General features: G+C 48.6%; 1 protein-coding gene across 5 annotated transcripts in view; it reads left to right on the forward strand.

Annotated features, from left to right (window-relative positions):
* Positions 1 to 7564: 7564 nt before the first annotated feature.
* The window catches only part of LHX6 (LIM homeobox 6), a 39322-nt gene continuing 23031 nt past the window's right edge, over positions 7565 to 23855 (forward strand). For 2 of the 5 annotated variants that reach the window (XM_053373635.1, XM_053373637.1), the window contains exons 1-4: positions 7571 to 7785; positions 9451 to 9636; positions 9784 to 9905; positions 22998 to 23218. In XM_053373635.1, coding sequence (XP_053229610.1) covers positions 7726 to 7785; positions 9451 to 9636; positions 9784 to 9905; positions 22998 to 23218 — 589 coding nt within the window. In that variant the 5' untranslated portion in view covers positions 7571 to 7725. Of the gene's footprint in view, positions 7786 to 8700; positions 9244 to 9450; positions 9637 to 9783; positions 9906 to 22997; positions 23219 to 23855 lie in introns of those variants that run through there. The other 3 variants (XM_053373633.1, XM_053373636.1, XM_053373634.1) reach the window with 3 other exon arrangements.

A 23855-nucleotide genomic window follows, 5' to 3' on the forward strand; every position in this document is an offset into this window, starting at 1 on the left:
GAGGGCAGGTAGGGTCTCAGGTGGTGTACCAGATGGAGCTGGTAAACAGCTGCCTTGGACACACAAATGACCTGCTCCTCCAAAATGACCCCCAGGCTGCACACCTTGTCCTTCAGGGGCACAGTTACCCCATTCAGGATCAGGGAGTCCCCCACAGCTGCCCATTCCATGTCCCACAGAAACAGTACTTCTGTCTTGTTGTGGTTCAACCTCAATCCATTGACCACCATCCACCCTCCAACCACCTCCAAACACCCACAGGACATTCATCTCCTTCACTGGTCTCCGATTTAAATGAGAGGTAGAGCTGGGTATCAAACACATACTGGTGAACCTGAAACCCAACTGGAAGGGGTCCAAATAGCCCGCATCATTCTGGCATGCCTGGAGTTGTTCCGCAACCACCATCTCAATCACCTTGCCCAAGAATGAAAGATTTGAGACTGGACAATAATTGGCCATAGTGACTAGGTCCAAATATTTTTTTTTAAGAAGCGTTTTGGTAACCGCCTCTTTATGTCTGCTAATAAGACCAGGCAGACAATTAGTAGGAGGTCCCAGGCTCAGTCCCCAGTGCCATCTTAAGTTGGACTGGAAAATACTCCCAGTCTAAAGCCCTGGAGAGCCACTGTGCCCAGCTGGTGTAGGCAGTACTGAGGGAGATGGACTAGTGGTCTGGCTCAAGATTAAGGCAGCTCCCTCTGTCCATAAGTGATCATGAATTATAGCCACATTGGGTCACATTGCAGTGGCGGGTGGTGGTGGAGGTGGCGGCAGCAGCAAAGTAATTAGAATCATCGAAACAGAGAATTGGAAGGGACCATGAGGGTCATCTAGTCCAACCCCTTTGTCTGTGTACTGTTTACACCACACAAACACCACTGCTTGTGCTGTCCAGTGTAGTTAGGGGTGGGAGCTCCCTACCCAAATGCCTAGTTTTAGCTTGTGGCCATTCCATAGAGGGAACTGCAGCCAATACCTGCTCTGGTTTGTATCGCTGAACCTGATATACTTGTTAGCAAAACATGACCTTGCTGCATTCAACACATGTTTCTGATGCATGCACAGTGGGGGGAGGGGATGACACCCAATGACGGGTGGGGAACAACTCTAGTCCTCCAACACCCATTAGTCCTAACCAACATGTCAAATGGTCAGAGAGAAGGAGAGCTTTGGTGCAACAGCATCTTGAGAGCCTCAGGGTTCCCATCCAGGGGGAGAAAAAGTTCCACAATGGGGCTTTCTGATTAGGTAGAGGAGAGTCAGGTAATGGGGAGAAGGGATACAAAATTCCTACCCCATGACCTTGTAGCCATTGGTAGAATGCCCTTGAACACCTCCAGAAACCCAAATTGCACCTGAGAAACTAGGAACTGTCCTTCTGCTTAGAAGCGAATGTCGTGGTTTTTTAAACTTGTTTTGTGACCTGCTTTGAGGTCCCAAAGACCTCAAATAAATAAATGCTCAGTTGATAAAGTTGGAGTGAGATCAAGCGCCTCCAATTTAAAAAGTATCAGGAAGCAGGAGTGGAGAGGCAGACCCCTGTCTTGAGATCTTGCAGCACCATGACAAGTCAGAAGAGTCAAGGGCAGACTGGTGGCCAGACTCTGTCTTCACAAAGAAGCAGCCATGGAGGAAGGTGGGCAGCTGGTGGGGCTCAGTTTCTCTTTTGTTGTTGCCAGCCTAATGTGTTTTTGAGGTTTTTGGTGCAGCGTCAGCCTCTGGAGCAGCCCCCAAAATGACTTCCTCTCTCTTGCACTGGCCAATTTGGATGTCAAGCTCAATCAGGGTGATTATCCATCGCTGGCGCTCCATCTTCTCATGTTACTTCCCTGGGCCTGACTCCACAGAGAAGCCCCAGCGAGGTCCTTGCGCCACAGAGGTGATCAGATTTCTAAGCAGGCCCTCTTTGGATGCTGCTGCCAAGAGGCCAAGGTGACGGGCGGATGGGATAATTTGCTTTCATGCTGCCAGGCAGGCTCAGATGGGCTGGTGCCCAAAGCAGAGACGGGTGCCAAGTCTAGGCAAGAGAGCAGTCAACAGCCAGCTCTCCCTCCCTCCCTCCCTCCCTCTGCACAGTTGATGGGGCTCAACTTCACTGACTACCCAAGTCCCTTTGAGGGCCATGTGCAAATCTTGCCATGCATCTTCATTCATTAGCCAAGGACACAGTACTTCAGGTTCTCTGCTGGCATCAGACATTTTGGGTTTGTCCCAGAATTCAGCATCCTGAGAATTTGAGTTTGTTGCGAAAAGAACAAGATTCTAGTCATGACGGTAGAAACTTAGTGAAATGATAAAACAATAAAATTATCATTTAATAATTTACAACCATAATTTAAAACATACGAAAAAGTTAAAACCACAGTACATATGGTGGGGGTGTAAATATGTACAACTTTTTTTGGCAAAGGGTGTTTAAGGAGATAACAGAAATCACAGGGTTAAAGCTGACCGAAAGTCCAGAGGCAGCATTGTTATCAGTTTATGATGGGGTGGAAGGTACGCAGGCTATGAAGGACCTGTTCACATTTATTGATAGCTGCACGAATTATTATAGCCAGGAAGTGGAAGGGGCAAGCAGAATATAAAATGGAAGAATGGTATGAATGGTAAGAAGGTGTGGGATACAGTGGACGCTCGGGTTGCAAACATGATCTGTGCGGGAGGCACGTCCACAACCCGCAGCGTCCGCAACACACAGCGCTGTGTCTGCACATGCACGGGTTGGAATTCGGTGCTTCTGTGCATGCGCAAATCGCCAAACTCCAGAAATAACCCGTTCCAGTATATCCGGGTTTTGACGTGTTCGTAACCCGAAAACGCGCAACCTGAAGCGTCTGTAACACGAGGTATGACTGTATAGCTATTAATGATAAACTGACATGTGCCATTAAGGTAAGACGGGGAATATGCAGGAGAAATGATTTTGAGGAGATATGGAGGGTGTTTGTAGAATTTCTACTGTTAAAACAGAAAAGGGTCAAACCATTGCAAGAGGTGTTGAAATTTTGGGAGGTTGGATAGTCACAATGGAATGGTATCGATGGTGGGGTGCATATGTTTATTCTTATTTATTTATGATTATTAAAAATAATTTTAAAAAATAAATTATAAGGGGGGGACACCCACAGTAGACTAGATTAAAATAAATTAAAACTCATACAAGCTTTTTAAACATCTGGGTAGTCTTTAAATAATAATGTCTTTAGCAGGCGCACACACACGAACACACAAATACAGCAAGGCATCATCTGCCCGATATCAATGGGCAGTGAGTTCCAAAGTGTAAGTCCAGGAGGATACCATGGTCAATGGTATAAAATGCAGAGGACATCCATCCACCCAACCAGATAGTGTCCCCCCAGCTAGATTTAATAAGCCAGGAGGGAGAAGAGCAAGGGGGCATGTGGTCAGATGCATTGCTGCCAATCTTGTCCAAATCAGCTGACTGCATAAGGTGAAACTGATTCTACAAAATATCCTCAATAGTACTTCAACTGGCGAGTCCCTGCATGCTGTGCTAAACCAGTGTAGCATGGCGCGGGGACTTGCTTCCGTGGTGCCGGAAATCACGTCTGCACATGCTCAGAAATCGTGTCTGTGCAGACACAGACGCTGGAAATCATGTCTGCACAGTCAGAGACACCGGAAATCGTGTCTATGCAGATGCAGACGCTGGAAATTGCGGCTGCACATGCGCGCACGCAATCCAGCCCACCGAGGGATCTTCGCTGGAGTGAACTGGCCCAGGCGAGGTAAACCTTGCTGAGCCCTGGTGTAGAGTCAAGATCACTCTGCAGTGGAGTGACTCAAAGCGCATAGCAAGTTGGTCACAGCAGGTATTCAAGTGCTCCAAAAGTCCCTCCCCCATGGTGGAAGTCAGTAACCTCTGAACCAACCAAAACATCTCCACTGTTTGGCTGCTAGAGGGTGCACTGCCACACGGCAGGCACAATTATATGTTCTGACCAGTGTTTGGTGGGCTTCAGAGTGAGACCTTTGCCACCTGTGCTCCAACCCTTGTCCAGCTTGCTTCATAGTGTGGAGCTCCTCAGAGGACCAAGGGGCTCTTTGTGTCACAATCTGGCGCATGGGCAGCAAGAGTCCAGGACTGGTACGCTAGGACCAAGGTGTGGGCAGTGACGCTGGTAGCCTTCTAGCTGGTGGGCCCAAAGTCAGGAGCAAGTCCATCACAGGTCAGGGACCAGAGGAAGCCAGGATGCAGGATAACTGCATCAAACTGGAACAGGAACTGGTTACAGCATGGCATGAAATCACATTGCTGTGGCAACAACCCAGGGTGAAGTGCAGGCCTTAGTCCTCCTGAGTTTGCCTCCAAGTGCAGCACATCACCTCATTTGTGGGTTTTTTTCTTTTTCAAAAATTTTATTGTTTTTCCAAAAAAACAAACAAACAAATATACAAACAAACATAAATCTCAACTGTATTTAAACCAAACTTAGTAACATTGTTAAGTGACTTCCTCGTATCCCTCTGGTTGAATTTCAGTGTATATCATTTTAACGGTTTTCAAAACCAGTATTCTTATAAAATTAACTTATTCACTTAACATTTTTTTTTTTACTTTCTAGTTTAGCATCTCCAATTAATTTAACTTAACATATTTAACTAAATAATCTTTAAATTTCATCCATTCTTCCTGGTAGTCTTCCTCCTTCTGGTCGCGGACTCTTCCGGTCAGGTCGTCTACCTCCAAAAAATCCATCATCTTCATCTGCCAATCTTCCACTGTTGGTACTTCTTGTGTTTTCTAATTCTTAGCTAATAAAATTGGAGCAGCAGTTGTGGCATACAGAAATAGTTTAAGATCTTTCCTGGGCAATACCAAACCTATTATTCCAAGAAGAAAGGCCTCTGGTTTCTTGATAAATGTATATTTCAACATTTTTTTTCAATTCATTATAAATCTTCTCCCAGAAGTCTTACACCTTGGGACAGGTTCACCACATATGATAAAAGGTACCCTCTTTTTCTGTACATTTCCAGCATCAATTATCATTGTTAAGGTAAATCTTTGCTAGTTTTACTGGAGACAAATACCATCTATACATCATTTCCATTATATTTTCCTTTAACAGAGTACATTGAGTGAACTTGATCCCTTTCTTCCACAGCCTTTCCAGCACATCACCTCATTTGACCCCTGCCAGCCTGTACTTCTTTCCTCCAAAGCAAGCATGGCCAGGGCCCGGTCCCTGTGAAGACTCACACCACTCAGGGCCCAGCTCCTGCAAATACTCACAGCACTCAGGGCCTAGCTTCTGCAAAAAAACTGATGGCGCTCATTACCTTTTGGGTTCCCAACTTCCACTTGGAAGGAATGGTGTCAGCGGCCCATGTCATCTTGCCGTCCCATAGCAAGATGGGTCTTTGACAGGACCACCAGCTTTCTCCACTGAAAGATCCCCCAGAGCGTTCAGGAACACATCAGGTGGCCTCATTCTCTGAGGGCTCACCCCCTTTGCAGGGAGGAAGTGTCATTGTCACTCCAAACTCAACAAGACCATAGTCTGGCCATGACAAGCCCAACCATATTTGGTCCATCTCTCACATCACTTGGGGCAACGATCCCGTTGAGAGTGCTCTCTCTTACACACCTGTTGTTCATGTGCATTAAGTATCTACATGAGGACATGTAATATGCACTGGTGGTTAAAAGCATAATGTAACACACACACAAACAACCCCAAACACATTTGATTCCCGCATAGTAAACATTAGCATGTTATTTGCATGATGGAGCATGATAGTTAACCAAAGATGACATAAGAACATAAGAAGAGTCTGTTGGTCAGGCCAATGGCCCATCTCAGTCCAGCATCCTGTTCTCACAGTGGCCAACCAGATGTCTGTGGGAAACCCACGAGCAGAATTTGAGCATGAGAAGCACTCTCCCCTCCTGCGGTTTCCAGAAACCGGCGTTCGGAAGCATTCACTGCCCTTGACCCCAGAAGCAGAGCAGAGCCATCGTGGCTAGGAGCCATTCATAGCCTTCTGCTCTGTTCTTCTTTTCTTTCCCTCTTTTGAAGCCATGGTCTCAGTTGGTGGCTCTCACTGCGTCCTGTGGGAAGGAGTTCCTTAGGTTAACTCTGTGCTGCACAAAGAGGGACTTAATTTTATCTCTCCCGAATCATCTAACATTCAGCTTCGTTGGGTGAGAGTGAGAGTTGGACCGAGGTCACTTCACACACACACCACAAAATACTTGAGGGCGTCAGGCCTCCTCAAGTTGATGGGCATCGTCATTCAAATGGTGTGTGCGCGCTGGATCTTTTGATCAGTTATGTGGGGCAGGGCTTATAGAATCGTAGGGTTGGTAGGGACCACCAAAGGTCCTCTAGTCCAACCTTTGATGGCCATCCAACGTCTGCTTGAAAACCTCCAGGGAAGGAGAGTCCACACCTCCCAAGGGAGACTGTTCCACTGTCTAACACCTCTTACCATGGAAAAGTTTTTCCTGATGTTCAATTTGAATCTCCTTTCTTGTCACTTGAAGCCATTGATTTGGGTCCTACCTTCCAGAGCAGGAGAAAACAAGCACGCTCCCTCTTCCATGGGACAGCCCTTGAGATATTTGAAGATGGCTATCAATTGTCTCCTCGGTCTCCTCTTTTCCAGGCTAAACATACACAGTTTCTTCAACTGTTCCTCATAAGGCTTGGCTCCTAGACTCTTGATCATGGGTAGGCAAACTAAGGCCCGGGGGCCGGATCCGACCCAATCGCCTTCTAAATCCGGCCCGCGGAGGGTCCAGGAATCAGTGTGTTTTTACATGAGTAGAATGTGTCCTTTTATTTAAAATTCACCTCTGGGTTGTTTGTGGGGCATAGGAATTCGTTCATATTTCCCCCCCAAAAAAATATAGTCCGCCCCCCCACAAGCTCTGAGGGACAGTGGACCGGCCCCCTGCTGAAAAAGTTTGCTGACCCCTGCTCTTGATCATCCTAGTTGCCCTCTGCACACCTTCCAGATTGTCAACATCCTTCCTAAATGGTGGTGTCCAGAATTAGACACACAATATTCCAGATGTGGTCTGACAGAGGCAGAATAGAGTGGGGCTATTACTTCTGTTGATGCATCCAAGAATAGCATTAGCTTACTTGCCACTGCCCGGTCCCCCAATATTTTATTCAAGTTGGCACTTAAAATAATGAATCAAATAGTAAATAAAAGCATAGCTCCAAATCCTTTGCCACCCACTAGCCCCCTAACCCTCTCCACATTCCCAAGCCAGTACTTCTGGTCCACGCAGCTCATCCCCGTACTTTCACTTATATTTGTGTGTGAGCCTAAATTATTAGAAGGGGACTGAGGGGGCTCAGCCTCTCTCTCACTGCCCTCCTCCATGCGAGCTCCCTTCAGAGTGAGAGAAGGCAGAATGCTGCACATTCTCAGAGGCACTCTTTTCGTGCGCGCCTCTTCATTCAACGGCGTGCAAGATCCGAGCCCTGCGGGAATATCCACCATCCCGGTCCTTCTCTCTCTCCTTCTCTGCTGCTCTCGCCGCCCCGTCTAGCTTCAGGAAAGAAAGGAAGGAGGAACAGGAGGGGGGGGGGAGCGCCCTAGTTTTTTGTTTTGTTTTTTTAAAGAAGGAACATTTAAAGTTGTTTCCAGCAGCCGCCTCGGGTGAGTCACGTCTGGGCGGCCGCTGCGGAGGGGAGCTCCCCTCCTCGTGTGCCCCCCAACTACCCGCCCCCGTCCATGTTCTGGAAGAATGAGACCTCCACCCCCCAGTCCGAGGGCCAGCAGTCGCGGACCGAGGTGAGGCATGGCATTGTGGGGAGGGGCAGAAAAAGCGGAGAAGAGCCCTTCTGTGCATGTGGAGGGAGGGGAACAGAGGCCCTCCTGTGCCCCGTGCAAACTCTAGAGAGGAGAGTTGCGGGGGGGGGGGCAAATGAATGTCCGGAAGTGGGGGAGAAAAAACGTGTCACCCTGATTTGGAGGTGGGGTCGTAGTTTTGAGAACCTGGTACCCAATCCCTCAAGCAAGAAGGAGCCAGTCGTCCCCCCCCCACACCTGAGCTGGATGACACCTAGGCTCGCTTGGGATGGGGAGGACTGAGAGATTGCCCCCCCCCAAAGGAGCATACAATGATAAAAGAGGCCTCACTGCAACCCCCCCGCCCCGCCTTCCACGTCTTTGACAGAGGAGGGAAAACTCCTCAGCTTCTATAGACGAGGACAGATGTGACCTCAACCCCCCCCCAGAATAAATGTGCCACCCTAATCCCTTCTCTGCCTTTTGCGGGGTGGGGAGAGAGATTGTGAGATCCCCTCGCTGATCTCCCAGGTGACTCTATCTTCCCATCTCCTGCATCTCTTTTCCTGGGGGGCATGTTTCGAGATATTCCTTCTGCTTTAAGTGCCTTGGGGAGGATGGTCTCCTCGAGAGCAAAAGGGGCCTCCTTAGGAGTAAATAAAATAGTATAAAATGCTCTCTGGAAGCTTCCTTGGCGGCGGCGGCGGCGGCGGCGGCGTATTCGTATTCGTATTGTGGACGAGAGTGTCGTTTGGAAAATGCTGGTGGTAAATTTCGGGTAGCGGGAGAGGAAGGAGAGTCTTCTCACGGGTTTGTTTGTGGTGGGGAGGTCGAGGTCGCCTCCTCCCTCTTTCTGCTGAGCGCGGGTGGGGGTCTCAGTTCTTTGGTGCTCGGGGGGAGAGGGAGGAGAAAGTGCGACTGCGGTGGGGGGGGGGAGAGAAGAGCAGGAAAGGGGCAGGCAGGCAGGCGCTGCTATTGCGCAGCCCACCCGACGGCGAGGCTGATTGAAAAACGCTGCCTTTCTGGCTGGGCATCGGCGCTAATTGCAGGCGCTTCGGGGCGGCGTAGGGAGGACGACGACGCGGACGCGGCTGCAGCAGCAGCTTTGGCGAGGCAAAGCGAGCCTGGAGCGCAGCGATTACCTCGAGAGCCGCTTTTCAAAGCCACCCCCCTTCTTTCCTTTCCTCTCCCCCCCCCTCGCAAATTGCTCCATTAACAAGCCCTACCGCCTCCACCTTTCTTCTTTTCCTTCTCTCTCTCCCTCTCTCTCTCTCTCTCCCTCTCTCCCTCTTTTTTGATCGACGCCGTTTCTATGGCCACTACAAAGTTGAGGTTTATTGTCTGGAGCGGGCTTATATAGAGGGGGGGGGCATGGAGCCCCGCAGCTAGAGCCTTTCCGCCAGTTTCAGAAGCAGCAGCATCAGCAGCGAGGAACGTCTCCACCGCGCGCCTTGACGAATGGTAAGCCTGCTTCCGACGGGGAGGACGAAGCGCAGCTGACTGAGAAATGGGGGAAGGAAGGGAAGAGAAGGAAGGAAGGAAGGAAGGAGAAGGGAGAAGGCTGGTCCTCCGCCTCTCAGGGGAGCCCTGGGCTGCTGGGTGCTGTCGGGCTCCCGCGGAGTTGTGCCGCCCGTCTAACGCCTCTTGGTTTTCTCTCGCTCTCCGCAGGCCCAGCCGGACGGGGAAGCGCTCCCGAGCGCCCTGGATAAAGAAGAGGCGCGCTCGGGCGCCAGCACGCCCTCCACACCCTCCGTCTGCTCCCCACCGTCCTCCGCCTCCTCCTCCTTGCCGTCGGGGGCCAAGAACATCTGCTTCAGTTGCGGCATGGAGATTGTGGACCGGTACCTGCTCCAGGTAAAGGGCAGCCGCGTAGGGGGGAATGGTTGGTGGGCAGGTGTGTTGCGGGGTAGAGGCAGTGGACGGACAGGGGTTTTCACCGCCAGACCCCTCAGCCCTCATCTCAGGTCCCTTTGCCTCTCCCCCCCCCCCCACTCCTCGCAGGTGAACGACCTCACTTGGCACATGCGTTGCCTGGAATGCTCAGTGTGCCGGACCTCGCTTCGCCGGCAGCACACCTGCTACGTCAAGAACAAAGAAATCTACTGCAAAAGGGACTATTTCAGGTAGGTTCCAGGAGGCCGCGGGGTATGGACGGAACTGTGGGGCTGAGGGAGGGCGAATCCGGAGCGATTCCGCTTGCTTTGGAATTTCCTGGTTGCTGGATCAGCATGTTCTGGAAAGGTCTCCTGTACGCCCGGGCGGGTTTGCTCTGGATCACTTTTAAAGCAATGGTTTCATATACAGCGCAGCGAAGTTTACTTGGGAGGAACTCAAGGTGGGTCTGGAGTTTTCAGAGAGAAATTATCTGAGCTTTGGAGACTGGAAGAGAATGAGAGTCTTGGGTTTCTTGTGGTGTTTTGCCCCGTAGCGTTCATACTCGATTTGCGGGATGCGGCTAATGATGGTACCTAAAGAAGGACTCGAACTGAACGTGTGAACAAAGCATTAACTCAGGTGCAAATTGTTCAGTCTTCGGGTCTTTGCTCACCAAATCTTGGCCAAAAAAGTGTGGGGAGGCTGACCCCTATATATACATATTTAGGCGCGCGCACCCAGTTAGGCAGGATTCCGAATTTGCTTGATTTTAATTTATACTGGTTCTTAATCCTGATTGATTAATCCGGATTTAAAAAATTTAAACTTTAAAACAGGCGTCCCAATCTCAAACCAGTTCCTTCCTTTAAGATTAGGATTTGGTAATGAAAACGAAGTCCCGCTCGGATTCCTAGCTAGGCGGAACTCCGGACCGGAGGCGGGCGCTGGTTTTGGTTTGGAGCTGCCGGCCTCCAACATCCTTTTTCTGAGGGGGGCAGCTCTGCAGGTCGGAAGCGGGTGCGCTTTGACAGCGGAGGCAGAAACGTCCACTTTTTGGCCTTATCTCGGATTGTCTCCAGGTGTCTCGTTGTCCGCCCGGGCCAGAGATTTGGAGTTTGGAGCACTTTCCTGTAGAAAGGGGGGGGGGAGCTAAATCCGAATCCGTCTCTTTCTTGAAGGGTTTTATGGGGGGGGCGCTTTCTAAAAATAGATAAAAGCGGAGAGACACGCTCCAAGAGGTTGAATAAGGGTAGGTTATTCTGGGCAAGTGGGGGGGGGATTCGAATTATACCTAGGGCACCTGAGCGCTTCCCAGGGCTGTCCTGTGAACAGGCTGACCCCCGAGAGGCGAACACTGGGGGTGGGGTGCGTCCAGATTCGTTGACGGGGTTTCTCTCCCTTTCGCAGAAATTTACTGAGGAGGCTGTGAAGAATCAAGGGGCGGGGGGTGGGCGCCGGGTCTCTGGGTCAGGGCCACCCCTTTCTCGGCGGACGAAGCCCCCTTTCTAAGGACTGCGGAAGAGACTTCCAGCGAAGTTGATCCGGTGCCTCTCAGTCCAGTGCTAGACTGGACGGGCCTCCGGGGCGAGGGGCGGAGCAGGAAATCTCCTGCAGCGGTGAAGACAGCCAAGGCCAAAGGACAACAACGCCTCGTTTCCTCCCCCCCCACTGCCTCGACCGTTTTCTGTAGCTGAGAGAAGGACCCGCTCAAATAGTTTTTGTGAGGTTTCGTTTCGTTTGTGTGTGTGTGTGTTGTTTTTTTAAAAAAACCTACGTGCGCTTTTACCTAGTTTGGATTTGACGGGTCGCGCGGCGCGTTTGGAACGGCCTTTGCCCCCCCCTTCCCGCCCGCTTTCTCAAACTGACCTACCCTTCCGCACAGTGGGTTTGCTTTATAATACTACGGTTTCTGAGAGGATAAATGAGATCAGGAGGGCTGGGCGATGTTCGGCAGAGAAACGGGCGCCCTTCTGGAGTAAAGAGAAAACGGCTGGCGCCCGGGACCCGCCGTGCTAAAGAGAGGAAGGGAGGCGTCGGCTGAGTGGCCCAAAATGCTCTGAAGCCCGAGCCCTTCGATGGCACTTGTTGAAATAATAATAATAATAATAATAATAATAATAATAATAATAATAATAATATATTATTATTATTATTAATAAATATAACACCCATTCGGGCTATAAAGCGGGATATATTTCAAATAAACATAAGAAGAACAGAAGTAGTGCCCGCTGGATCAGGCCAATGGCCCATCTGATATCTTTCAAAGTGTCCTTAAAATGCCTTTCAAATAAAACGGAACAAAGTCTTCTAGCCGACCCAATTTTACGCGCCGCTTCAAGGTAGCCCGGGAGCGTTGCAAACTATTAGTTTGCTTTGCTTTCTCCAAATAATGGTCGGCGAATTTTGCGACTTACTCCAGGAGCTGGAAGCGGACCCACCCAAGCAAATCCGAACTCCGGGGTTTGAAGGCGCTGGATCAAAAAAGGAACCTGGGATTGCGGGCGGAAGGTGGGGGCTGGGGACTGGGGGCTCGCCCTAGCTCCCGAGGGGAAGGCTCTTCCCATGGAATCGGGCCCTCCTGAAAGAAAGTCCTTCTTTGTACATTCCTTGGCTTGGGACCCGTTCTCTCATCATCGCCCTCCCGGCCTGCCGTCGAGGAGGTCCGAGGCGGGCAAACCCTTTCTGGGGGCAGATGCTTCGGAAAAGGGGGAGAGGTCGCCCTCTCGCCAGGCGCTGCCCCCCTAATGCACCTTGAGGCGGCCGCGCAGCGCCAGGTTTCCTCGAGGGACCAAGGCGCTCTGGACCAGGCGCGTTGGGGGTCACCTTTTCCGGAAGGGGAAAAACGAAGCAGGCGAGCTCTGTTGGAGAGCGCGTTGCTGAAATCGCAGCGCTGCGGAGCTGTCTGATTTTTAAACCTTTCCTTATTATGCCACCTAACCGAAAATAGTAGTAGTAGTAATAGTTGTTTTGTTTTATTGTTGTTCCCACAGTAGTTATATCCACTGAAATGAATGGACGTGGCTAACGGGTTTCAGTTGTTCGAGCGGAGCAGAAGAACTTATTTGCAGTGGTTTTTCCTGTGACCATTATTTTATATTCAACGAATTTCTACTCAAAATGCAATCGCTGAGTCCATTCATATCAGAGGGGCCAATCTGAGTGTGACTAGGACCGATGGCAACTTATCTGTTACTATTAATAATACCACACCAACATCTAGCCAAATTCTCGGGTTTTCGAAGTTCTCCTTCCAGCCGCGTTTGCTAAAATAAAGCCTCGTCGAGTTCCCTGGGGCTTACTTCCGCACGAGTGGGTGGATCGGGGTCTTCATCCCAACGTCCTTCTCAGTCTTTGGCATTTGCCGCCCCCCGCCGCCGCGTGTCTGAAATCTACGCCACTGGACAACCGCCCGCGTTATAGCATTGCCCCGGATCAAAAAACGAAAAAGAACCCCGCAATCCAAAGATGTCCGAAAACGGGGTAGGGAGAACCAGAAGGAAGAAGAAAGGAAAAACAAGAAAGAGGAAGCTAGGAATCGTTACGGTTTTGTGTTTGCAAACAAGCACTGTCGTGGCAAGATTTCGAGCCGAAATGGATTCGAAGCGAGTCCCGTTGGCTAGTTACGCAGCGCAAGTGCTTTCGGTTTTTAAAAACTGGTACTAGCTAGGGGGAGAAATAATGGGGAGCGTGTGATGGTTTAGGGTTTAGGAGATCTCCCCAAGCCTAGGCGGCGGAGGTGGCGGCGGGAACATGGTGCTAAAATGTTTGGAGTGATTTAAGGAACCTGAATAAATGCGTCCCATTGCAAGGCATCTCCCGCCGCCCCGCTTGCCCGCCTTGGGGAGGCTGACCTCGCCTGGCTGGGACAGTGTCTGCCCCCCCGCAGTGCGGGGTAGCCTACCATGAATCCCCTCTCCCTCCCAGAAAAGGAACTTGCGAATGAGGGTCGGGGCTGGAGGCTTGGTTCTGCGTTCGCGCAGGCGAGAGCAGCCTCTTCGGGGCGGAGGTCGGCTCTCCATTCCAATCTGGCTCTTTCCTTATCTCTAGATACTTGCGCCGCGGTCCCGGCCAGGGATTTTATGAGAGACAGAGAGGACCTTAAGGCTGAGATCTTGCAAGGTTCACTTCCTCTACCTGGGAGTAAATCTCACTGGGGCACGGGGAAGTCGCTATAAGTAAAAACCTGCGCGGGATTTGCGCTGTAAGGCTGTAAATTCTCGGGGTGTTGAGAGGGGGAAAATGCTCCATGGAGCTCAGCGGCTCTTGCTCCCGAGAAACCGCACCGAGAATCGCGCTGCGGAAAACGGAACATTCTTAAATTCAAGCGGTATGCGGAAACAGATTTGCTCTTGAAGAGAACAAATACATAAATTGTAATAGAGGAAGCAGAGAGATTTGATAAAAGTTGAAAAACCCTGCTTTTGTTCTTTAAAACACTGCGCATCAGAGGGCGGCGAGCAGGTTTGAAAAATTCAGGTGATGCTCCGCCAATTCCGCTCCGGTCTTGGGCTTCGCCTTCATCATCTGAAATTTTCCGGGACACCAAAATCCACGCCACATCTTGACTAAATGTGTCCCCTCCTCCCCACCCCAAAAGAAAAGGTGTAAATCAAAATCGAGGTCTTGACAAGTTTGGGGGGGGTTATTAATTGGACGCTAAACTCCCGCCCCCCGAAAAACGACATCCTTCTGAAGCAACCTCTGATTGAGGCTCTTGCCGGGTGTCTCTGAATGGAGATTGCAGAGGGAGGGTCGCGATCAGACTCGCAGGAGAAGGGGCTATTTTTTAGAACTTTGATTGAAACTTCAAAGACAGAACAAAAGTCAGTTAAACCCACAACACTTATTTTCCAGTTATTTAATCCATAATTTATTTTTACTTTTAGCAGCTAAAGGAACTGCTATTTCCTACTGCTGCTTTCCTCGCTTTCCCCGCAATAAACCCAGAGATCCACATCTACTGGTGATATCCAGAATATGTCCATAATTATAATTTGAAATTCTTGCTGTGTTATCAAAGAAGTTAAAAACTGAAACACTGAATTAAAATGACCATTCACTTATTTACACACACACTTACTAAGACCTAATGGCCACACACACACACACACACACACACACACACCTACTGAGCAAGTATTAATACTTGTTATTTTCCCCATTTTAATATGCACATTTCTGAGTTAAGATGCTGTGCATGGAATGTGCTGCACACTTTGTTTTTACATTTATATATAACAGTATATTATTATCTTGATATATTATCTTGAACACCCACACATACACTCCGCATAAACTACATTTTTTAAAAAGGTGAAAAGCAGCCTTGTGGCATCTTGAAGATGAGCCTACTTCGGGGTAGATGTTTTCTGTTCCTTGACTATTGGCATCAGAGCAAATCCAAGAGACGGTTACTTTCCAGCAATACACCTCCCCCATCTAACCTAATCTAGTATTTTCTCTATGCTTCCCAGACATTTAAAACGTTGCATTCCACTGTCAACTGGCGAAGTTATTTCAAAGCATATTTAATCTGTCACTTTCCTGCTCAGCCAGGCTCCCAAACGGAGCCAACCTTCAACGCAAATTCCCCTTCTGGGTGTTGGGGCATGGCTTGCATCTCCTCCTTTCCCTGCTAGATGGTTTTAAAATGCAGAAGCGAGGCAAATAATTCATGTCTGGTGGCAAGAGGATGCAATAACGCAAAAGGTATCACCACCAGCGTTACCAGAGGCCACATTTTAAGTAGAAAGAGCACTGAGCGTCGCCTAGGTGGATGACTGGATGGTGAGGAAAGCAAGTCACAGCTAACTGCCTTTCACTCTTGGTCTACCTTGCTCAGCTTTGTCTGCACTGACTGGCAGCTGCTCCCCAGGGTTTCAGGCAGGGTTCTCCCTCATTCCCATGGGGAGATGCCATTGGGGATTGGGACCTTCTGCATGCGAGGCAGGAGCTCTGCCATTGAGCGAAGGCCCTTCCTTGAAAGAGCTGCAAGGGAGGGAGAGGGGAGAGCTGAAGAAGAGTCGGTCAAGCAGAGGATGACGAAGTCTTGAGGGATGGAAGGAGATGTTGTAGTGAGACCATCTGCCTTGGGAGCAGAGTGGGCTCTCTGTCATCGGAGGTATCTGAACAGAAGTCCATTGCAGTTCCTGCTCTGAGAAGTGGGTTGGGCTAAGCGACCTGTGAGTTTATTTCAATTCTATTTCCCGTATGGGTAGTCTAACATTCGAAAGCATGCAACCCCACAAATGTTTTTACCTTGACTTTCCTCAAGGCTTTGTGGTGTCCCAGAGGGTTCAGCACAGCTGCCACCTATTGCAGGTGGGTAGTCTACAATAATAGTAATAATAATAATTTATTATTTGTACCCCGCCCAGTCTACAAGCTGAGCCCCACTGACAATAACTGTGTAGAGACATATAGAATGGTACTATTGTTCTCTAAGGTGCTTTGCATGTGCAGAGGGCCAAGACATTATTATAAGTGGTTTTTGTTTGCTCGAAGATCCCTTATCTTAGGGGGTCTGACATATGTTAGGAGGCTGCATCCATTTGCGGAGGGCAAAATGGAGCTGCAAGTGAGATTTCAATATGTTAGGCTGGTGGTTACATTTAAAAGACAAATAGATAATGATGCTGTTCTGTTTGTTTTAGGTGTTTAACATTTCTAATTTTATGTGATTTTGTTTATGGGATTTTGTGGTTGTTCTTTTACCATATTTTGGGGGTTTGAAATCTTATGAGAATAAGCTGCTTTGGAAGGATCTTTGTTTTTGAAAAGCAGAACCCAAGTTGAACCGCCCTGAGACCTCCGGGGATAGGGCAGAACAGTGGTACCTCTGGTTACGAACTTAATTCTTTCAGGAGGTCCGTTCTTAACCCGAAACCGTTCTTAACCTGAGGCGTGCTTTTGCTGATGGGGCCTCCTGCTACCGCTGTGCCGCCGGCACACAATTTCCATTCTCATTCTGGAGCAAAGTTCTTAACCCGAGGTACTACTTCCAGGTTAGCGGAGTTTGTAACCCGAAGTGTTTGTAACCTGAAACGTTTGTAACCTGAGGTACCACTGTATATAAATTCAATTAACAACAAGAACAATAACTGATGATGGAGATAATACAAGCAGGCAGAGAGCATACTTGCACCTACCAGGGCCACAATTAAGGTGCAAGTTTACATGAGAATAAGCCCCACTGAACTCCTGAGGATTTGCTTCTGAGTAGACATTTAAAAGTTTGTGCTGGTAAGCTACTTGTTAGCTTGAAAATAAACAAGTTCAAGTCCCATCAGTGTTGTGGAACTTCCACCTGTAAAGTGCATAGTTAATCTATGGAACTCACTCCCACAGGAGGATTAGACAAATTCATGGAGGAGAAGGGTACTTGTAGATACTAGGCATGGTTCTGCTCTGCCTCCATGGTCAGAGGCAGTGATGCTTCTGAACACCAGTTTCTGGAAACTGGGGGAGGGCAGAGTGCTGTTCTTGTGCTGGTTTCCCACAGGCATCTGATGCGCCCTTGTGAGAATGGGAAGTTGGACTAAATGGACTACAGTAGTACCTCAGGTTACAGACGCTTCAGGTTACAGGCTCTGCTAACCAGAAATAGTGATTCAGGTTAAGAACTTTGCTTCAGGATGAGAACAGAAATCGTGTTCCGGTGGTGCAGCAGCAGCAGGAGGCCCCATTAGCTAAAGTGGTGCTTCAGGTTAAGAACAGTTTCAGGTTAAGGACAGTTTCAGGTTAAGAATGGACCTCCGGAATGAATTAAGTACTTAACCCGAGGTACCACTGTGTAGGCCTGATTGAGGAGGCTTTTATTATGTTCTTAAAAGGTCGCCACTGTTGCTTTTTACTTTGTCCTTCAAAACAAAAAACACAATGTCCTTCCTTCTATCAGGCAGATCCTTGGGTTGTTGTGGCCTGAAAGGTAAACTCTCTACTAGCTTTAGACATAAACTGAGCTTGGCAAAGAGGTGAAAGGAGTGCTCTCTCTCTCTCTCTCTCTCTCTCTCTCTCTCTCTCTGAGAAAGCCTGTAATCTGAGGAGAAAATGTTAATTTTAGGACTATTCTGGGCACAGATGAATTGTGCTAACGAGACGTAGAAAGCAAGGGAGGAGAATATTGAATTGGAAGATACAATGTTAGGTACATCCTTTTTAAAAGGCAGATGTGGGAAATGTGAGTCTCTGTGTGCGCGCGGAACAAAGCACCATGTTTTAGAAACAGCCACAAATAGATGCGGCGGCAGGAGTGTTTGGACCAGATTAGATGCACCCATGTATGCAGAGTGGAATACAAACTCATATTGAAGGCATGCGTTATGAGGGCGGAGGCATCAATTGCCGTCTGATTAAAAATATGCCTTAATTATATGGATTTGACTATTCATGCACCACAGCCCTGTTAAGTAGGCTGGCATAAAAATCCCTGCACCTCAGCTTGAGAAATCCTTTCCGTGGTGTGGGCTGCTGGCAGTTTCTCAGTAGGGAATGAAATTCATTTCGGAGAGTGCTTAAGGGTGTGTGTGTGTGACTATGTGGCCTTCCAGATGTTGCTGGACTCCAAATGCCATCACTCCTAGCCATCAGCCACATGTTGACTGAGGTCGTTGGAAGTCCAACAACATACGACGGGCCACAGATTCCCCATCCCTTTTGTAAGGCCTGACACTCACAACAGGCAACGAGGCTCTCAGCACTTGACTTAAATATGAGTGGTTTAAATTAAGCACATTCCACTGGGATTTGAAGCCTGAATGCAAACTGCAATTTAAACCTGGAAGTTGGAAGGCCTCCCCACTGGGGTTCAGAAGGGAGCACAGTACGCACTGCAGGGCTGCTGTTTGGATGGCTTTCATTTGGCTGCACAAGGACTGCAGCCTTTGTGTCTTCACTTTATTGCTGTGCATTCAGGTCATTTTGGACTTGAGCTTAATAATAATAATAATAATAAATTTTATTTATACCCCGCCCTCCCCAGCCAAGACTGGGTTCAGGGCGGCTAACACCAGGTATAAAACAATTGATTGAAATACAACTTAAAAAACAAGATTAAGATACAACATTAAAATGCAGCCTCATTTCAATGGAAACTCAAAAACATTTTTGGGGATGAAAACGTCAAGTCTTCACCAAGGCGAACTATCCAGACTGGTCCTATGTGGGCCAGAAAAAAGCCAGGGAAGTCCCCAATTAGGAGTTCCAATTAGGAAAGAGGGGGAGGGGATCAGGCTGATTCCAAGCCAAAGGCCAGGCAGAACAGCTCCATCTTGCAGGCCCTGCGGAAAGAAATCAGATCCCGCCGGGCCCTGGTCTCATGAGACAGAGCATTCCACCAGGTCGGAGCCAGTGTTGAAAAGGCCCTGGCTCTGATTGAAGCTAATCTAACTTCCTTAGGGCCCGGGACCACTAGGGTGTTGCTATTTATGGACCTTAAGGTCCTCTGTGGGACAGACCGGGAGAGTCTTAGACACAGTCCTCTTCTTCCACGTGTGGCAAGCCAGGCTGGCCTGCTGTTCATTCTGCAGAGTGGGGCTCCCAGGCTGCTTCCCCAAAGGCCTATCCTGAGAACACGGTAGCAAGTGTGTGTGTCTGAAGCTTGCTGTGGCTCAGGGAACTGATCTCAGGTCTTGCTGAGAATTCAATACAGATCTGAGCTGAGGCAAATGTTGATACAGCTCACGTTTTATGTGTGATTCTAAATGTTACTTTGTCGCCTTGATAACTTTGCTTTTGATTACCTTTCTTCTGTAGCATCCACCAATTTAGTCCTTACGGTATTTACTTACACCTCAAATTTAACTTAACATTTTTCAAAAGAGGGTTTCTTATTATTTGTTTTATTATTACATCCTGCTGTTCCTACACAAAGTTGTACATTTCTTTGTCTGAATGGGCAGGTGATCTTATAAAAATACAGTTTTAAGTTAACTTCTAAAAGCATGTTCCAAAAGCTCTTGTTCATTGAAAGAATATAATTTTTAAAGGTCTGACGTATTACTGGAACAGGGGACAGAAAAACTAGAGTTAAAACAATGTATGTAAACCTGCCCTCCCTGATTAAAATGTGCCTCCCCAAATTAATCTACCAAGTAAGTCAAAAACACTTTCAGTCACTACTTAAAGTGGTTGTGTAGAACAATGATAAGTGTTGCAGGTCTATTCAAAAATCCTTTTTCTTCTCTCTGGTGCTGCTGGTGGGGACCAAAGCTTTCCCCGAGCCTGTTGCAGCAATGAAAAATTAATTAATACCGTTCCTTTGTTTGTACAACCATGCAAACAGAGCATCTCACAGCCAGCTTGCTGCATTCCCCATATGCAAGAAATTAGCACAGTCTTGGTTGTTCCTCCGTCGCTTTCCCTGCTCCCCCCTCTTTCCAAATTGGCTTTGGGACTGTTCAGATACAACTCCTCACTTGCGTTTTTCAGATGCCATTCTGCTCCGGTTGTCCCAGGCTGCATAAGAGCAATGGGGGACGGGGTCAGTGCCAACTTGGGTGATGTTCTCTGGGAACCACTTTATCTGCTTTGTGGCCAATGGTGGTCGGGAGGATGGCTCCAGTTTTTGCACAGGGTCCATCTCTGTGTTGGATATGAAGACGAGTGAGCTGTTAGTGCCAAAAGTTGGCTGAAATCATTGGACCTGGCTCTTGGGAACTTTAGTCAAATGTCCTTTTGCTCCTAAAGGGCTTTATCCTTAATATGCTGAGTACTGCTTTAGCTCTACAAAGTTGCAGGAGGAGAAGAGTTAACCTCCAAAGTCTGCCCTCAGCACCACTGCCACATTCCAGAGCTGGGAATGGCACAATTCTGTTGGTGCAAAGAGCCTGCAATAATTCGAGCAAATGAGCCAAGGGCCATGCTAAGGAGACAGGCCTCACCTCTGAGCCATTCTTCCTCCTTCCTCACAGGGCAGGTATCTATTACAGTGGTTCTCAAACCCCTGTTGCCTGTGGACCACTTGAAAATGGTTGGAGGTCTCAATAGACCACCTAAGCCAGTGATGACCAAACTCAGCCCTCCAGCTGTTTCGGGACTACAACTCCCACCATTTCTAGCTAACAGGACCAGTGGTCAGGGATGATGGGAATTGTAGTCCCAAAACAGCTGGAGGGCCGAGTTTGGCTCTCACTGACTTAAGCCTTTTTCCTCTCTTCTGCAAATCAAAGAACATGGAGTCCCCCAAGTATCAATATTGGGATCTGTGCGTTTTAACTTGTTCATAAGCCATCTAGCGTCAGGTGTGAGCAGTGAGGTGGTCAAGTTCACTGATGACACTAAATTGTTCAGGGTCAATCAAACAGAGCTCTGAAAGGAATGGGCAGTAAAAGAGAAAAGGCAATTCACTGTAAAAATGTGTAAAGTGATATATGTTGGCACAAAACCACCTTAATTTCACATATATGCTCATGGGGTACGAATTGGTGGTGATGGACCAGGAACAAGATCTTGGGCTTGCTGGGGATAGCTCAACAAAGATGTCCGCCCAGTGTGTGGCAACTGTGAAAAACACAAATTAGGAAAGGAACTGAAAATAAAACTGTTGATACCATAATGCTATTATACAAATATATTTTGTGAGCACATTTGGAATATTGTGTTCAGTTCTGGTCACCTCACCTCGAAAAGGGTTGGAAAAGGCTCAGAAAAGGGCAACCAAAATGATTGTGTGTGTGTGCGGGGGGGGGGAGGGAATCCCCCCTGGGGATAGGTTGCAGTATTTGGGAATTTTTAGTTTAGAGAAAATGCAAGTAAGAGGTGACATTACAGAAGTTTATAAAATTATGCATGGAAGGGAGAAAGCAGACAGAGATAAGTTTTTATCCCTCTCTTACAACACTAGAACTTGTGAGCATCCAATGAAATGGAATGTTGGAAGGTTCAGGGAGATAAAGGAAAGTCCTCCTTCACGCAGCACAGAGTTAAACCATGAAACTTCCTCCCCCAGGAGGCAGGGAAAGCTGCTGACCTGGATGGCTTTAAAAGAGGATTGGACAAATTCATGGAGGAGGAAAAGGCGATCGATAAGCCAAGATGGCCATGCTCTGCTTCCATAGTTGGCGGCAGCTGTGCTTCTGAATACCAGTTTCTGGGAAGCACAAGGGGGCTCATGTGCTCAGGTCCTGCTCCCTAGTTTCCTACCAGCATCTGGTTGGCCACTATGAGATCAGGATGCTGGGCTGGCACTTCTTATGTACTCATGTTCATCTGCAGGGAAGAAGGAAGCCAGCTCCCAGGATGACTCAAAGAATGAGCAAGACACGGATGGGTCATGGTAGAATGCCCCCTTACCTTGCAAAGGGAGGTAGATTTCTCTGCCAGGAGAATGTTTTCAGTCCTTAGTATGGAACTGAAGGGGAGCAATTGTCTGCACTAGATTAGGAGTTAGGTTCCCTCAAGTGGAATATTGAACTCCTGCCATGTTTCGGCTGGGAGGAGGGACAGGTGTATTTCCGCTGCACAGTTCAGAATGATCACCAGTGCACGTCACGAGAAGCGATGCACAATCCGTGGCAAACCTGTATCCCATTGTTGCTGGACTTCATTTCACAATGTCAGCCCTGACCAGCATGGCCAAGGACCAGGGATAATGGGAGCTGTGGCTTGTCAACATCTGGGCAGCCACCTGTTCCCCTTCCCTGGTCTACGGTATAAATGAGAGCTGCTTTAAGCAGCAACACTACCCACCTTTCACCCCATGGAACCTTGGGAATTGTAGCATTTCAAAAAGCTATGATTCCCAGTGCTCTTTCCCAATGGCAGTGAAACAGTTTCAGGTGATGTAGCATGACTGTGCTTTCTGAGGACCAGCTATACCCTCTGGTTCCTCCAGGTGGGTGTCATCTGGAGAAACAGGTGTGCTATATCTCTTTGTTGGACCAAGGTTTTGTTGCTACATTTATTTACTTATTTATTTGTTGCATTTGTAGCCTTTTTGTCCAAGGAGCTCAAGGTTGTGTACATTGGGTTCTCCCGCTTCTCACTTAATGGCCACAGCAACCCTGTGGGGTAGGCTAGGCTGAGAGGCAGTGGCTGGCCCAGGATCACACCCAGTGAGCTAGGGTGGCGAAGTAGGGATTCGAACCCTGGTCTCCCAGGTCCTAGTCTGGCACTCTTACCACTACACCACACTGCCTTTTGATTCACTGTCCCAGGGGATTCACTTTCCTGAGGATACTGATTCAGCATTTCAGTCTGAAAGGTGGTGTGACCTACGGGGCTGAGATTAGGGTTGGTGGTGTTGTACAAGAAGTTGCGCCAGCTCTTGCTGTAAGAGCGAGCAGGAGGCACCCAGAACACTGCCAGCTTCTTCACTCTGTGTTTCTCTCTCCTTGCAGTCAGTTTGGTACAAAATGTGCCCGTTGCCGGAGGCAGATCTATGCCAGCGACTGGGTCAGGAGAGCCCGGGGCAATGCTTACCACCTGGCCTGCTTTGCCTGCTTCTCCTGCAAACGTCAACTGTCAACTGGAGAGGAGTTTGGCCTGGTGGAGGAGAAAGTCCTGTGCCGGATTCACTATGACACCATGATCGAGAACCTCAAGCGCGCAGCAGAGAATGGTAGGTGGACACGCCCCCCCCCGGGATGCCTGCTTACCCCCTCTGTGAGATGGTAGGAGGTGTGATCCCTTCCCCTCAACCCTGGACTTATCCTGGTTGATGTCTCTCGACAGAAAAGCGCAGAGATGCAATGCCCTCCAAGCAGCTCACAAAGGATAACTAAGCAGAGCGGAAATGTGTCGACTTCCGGAAATTGGCCTCCATGTGTTTCTAGGTGTTGAATATTCTCCAGATACGTGCTAGATATTTGCCAGAAGTCTACCAAATACTTGATCTCTATATTTGCAAACTATTTTTTGTTGTTGTTGTTGTTCCGTTATTTCTTGCTCGACGATATCTGGTGGGCAGCATGCAATAGCATTCAGTATCTGACAAGGGTTGCCATTTTCCATTTGGCGCTTACTATTCATTATTTATTTATTGCATTTATACCCCCACCCCCTTTTCTTCCAAGGGTCTCAAGGTGGTCACATGGTCCCCCCCCCATTCTTCATGTAATCCCCACCATAGCCCTGCAAGGTAGGTTAGGCTGAGAGAGGCAGCGACTCACTCCAAGGTCACACCCCGTGTCCTTCATGGCCAAGTGGGGATTTGAACCCAGGTCCGACTCTGGCACTCTAACCACTGCACCACACTG

This window comes from Podarcis raffonei, chromosome Z (assembly GCF_027172205.1).
Source record: "Podarcis raffonei isolate rPodRaf1 chromosome Z, rPodRaf1.pri, whole genome shotgun sequence".
In the NCBI taxonomy this organism is placed as follows: domain Eukaryota; kingdom Metazoa; phylum Chordata; class Lepidosauria; order Squamata; family Lacertidae; genus Podarcis; species Podarcis raffonei.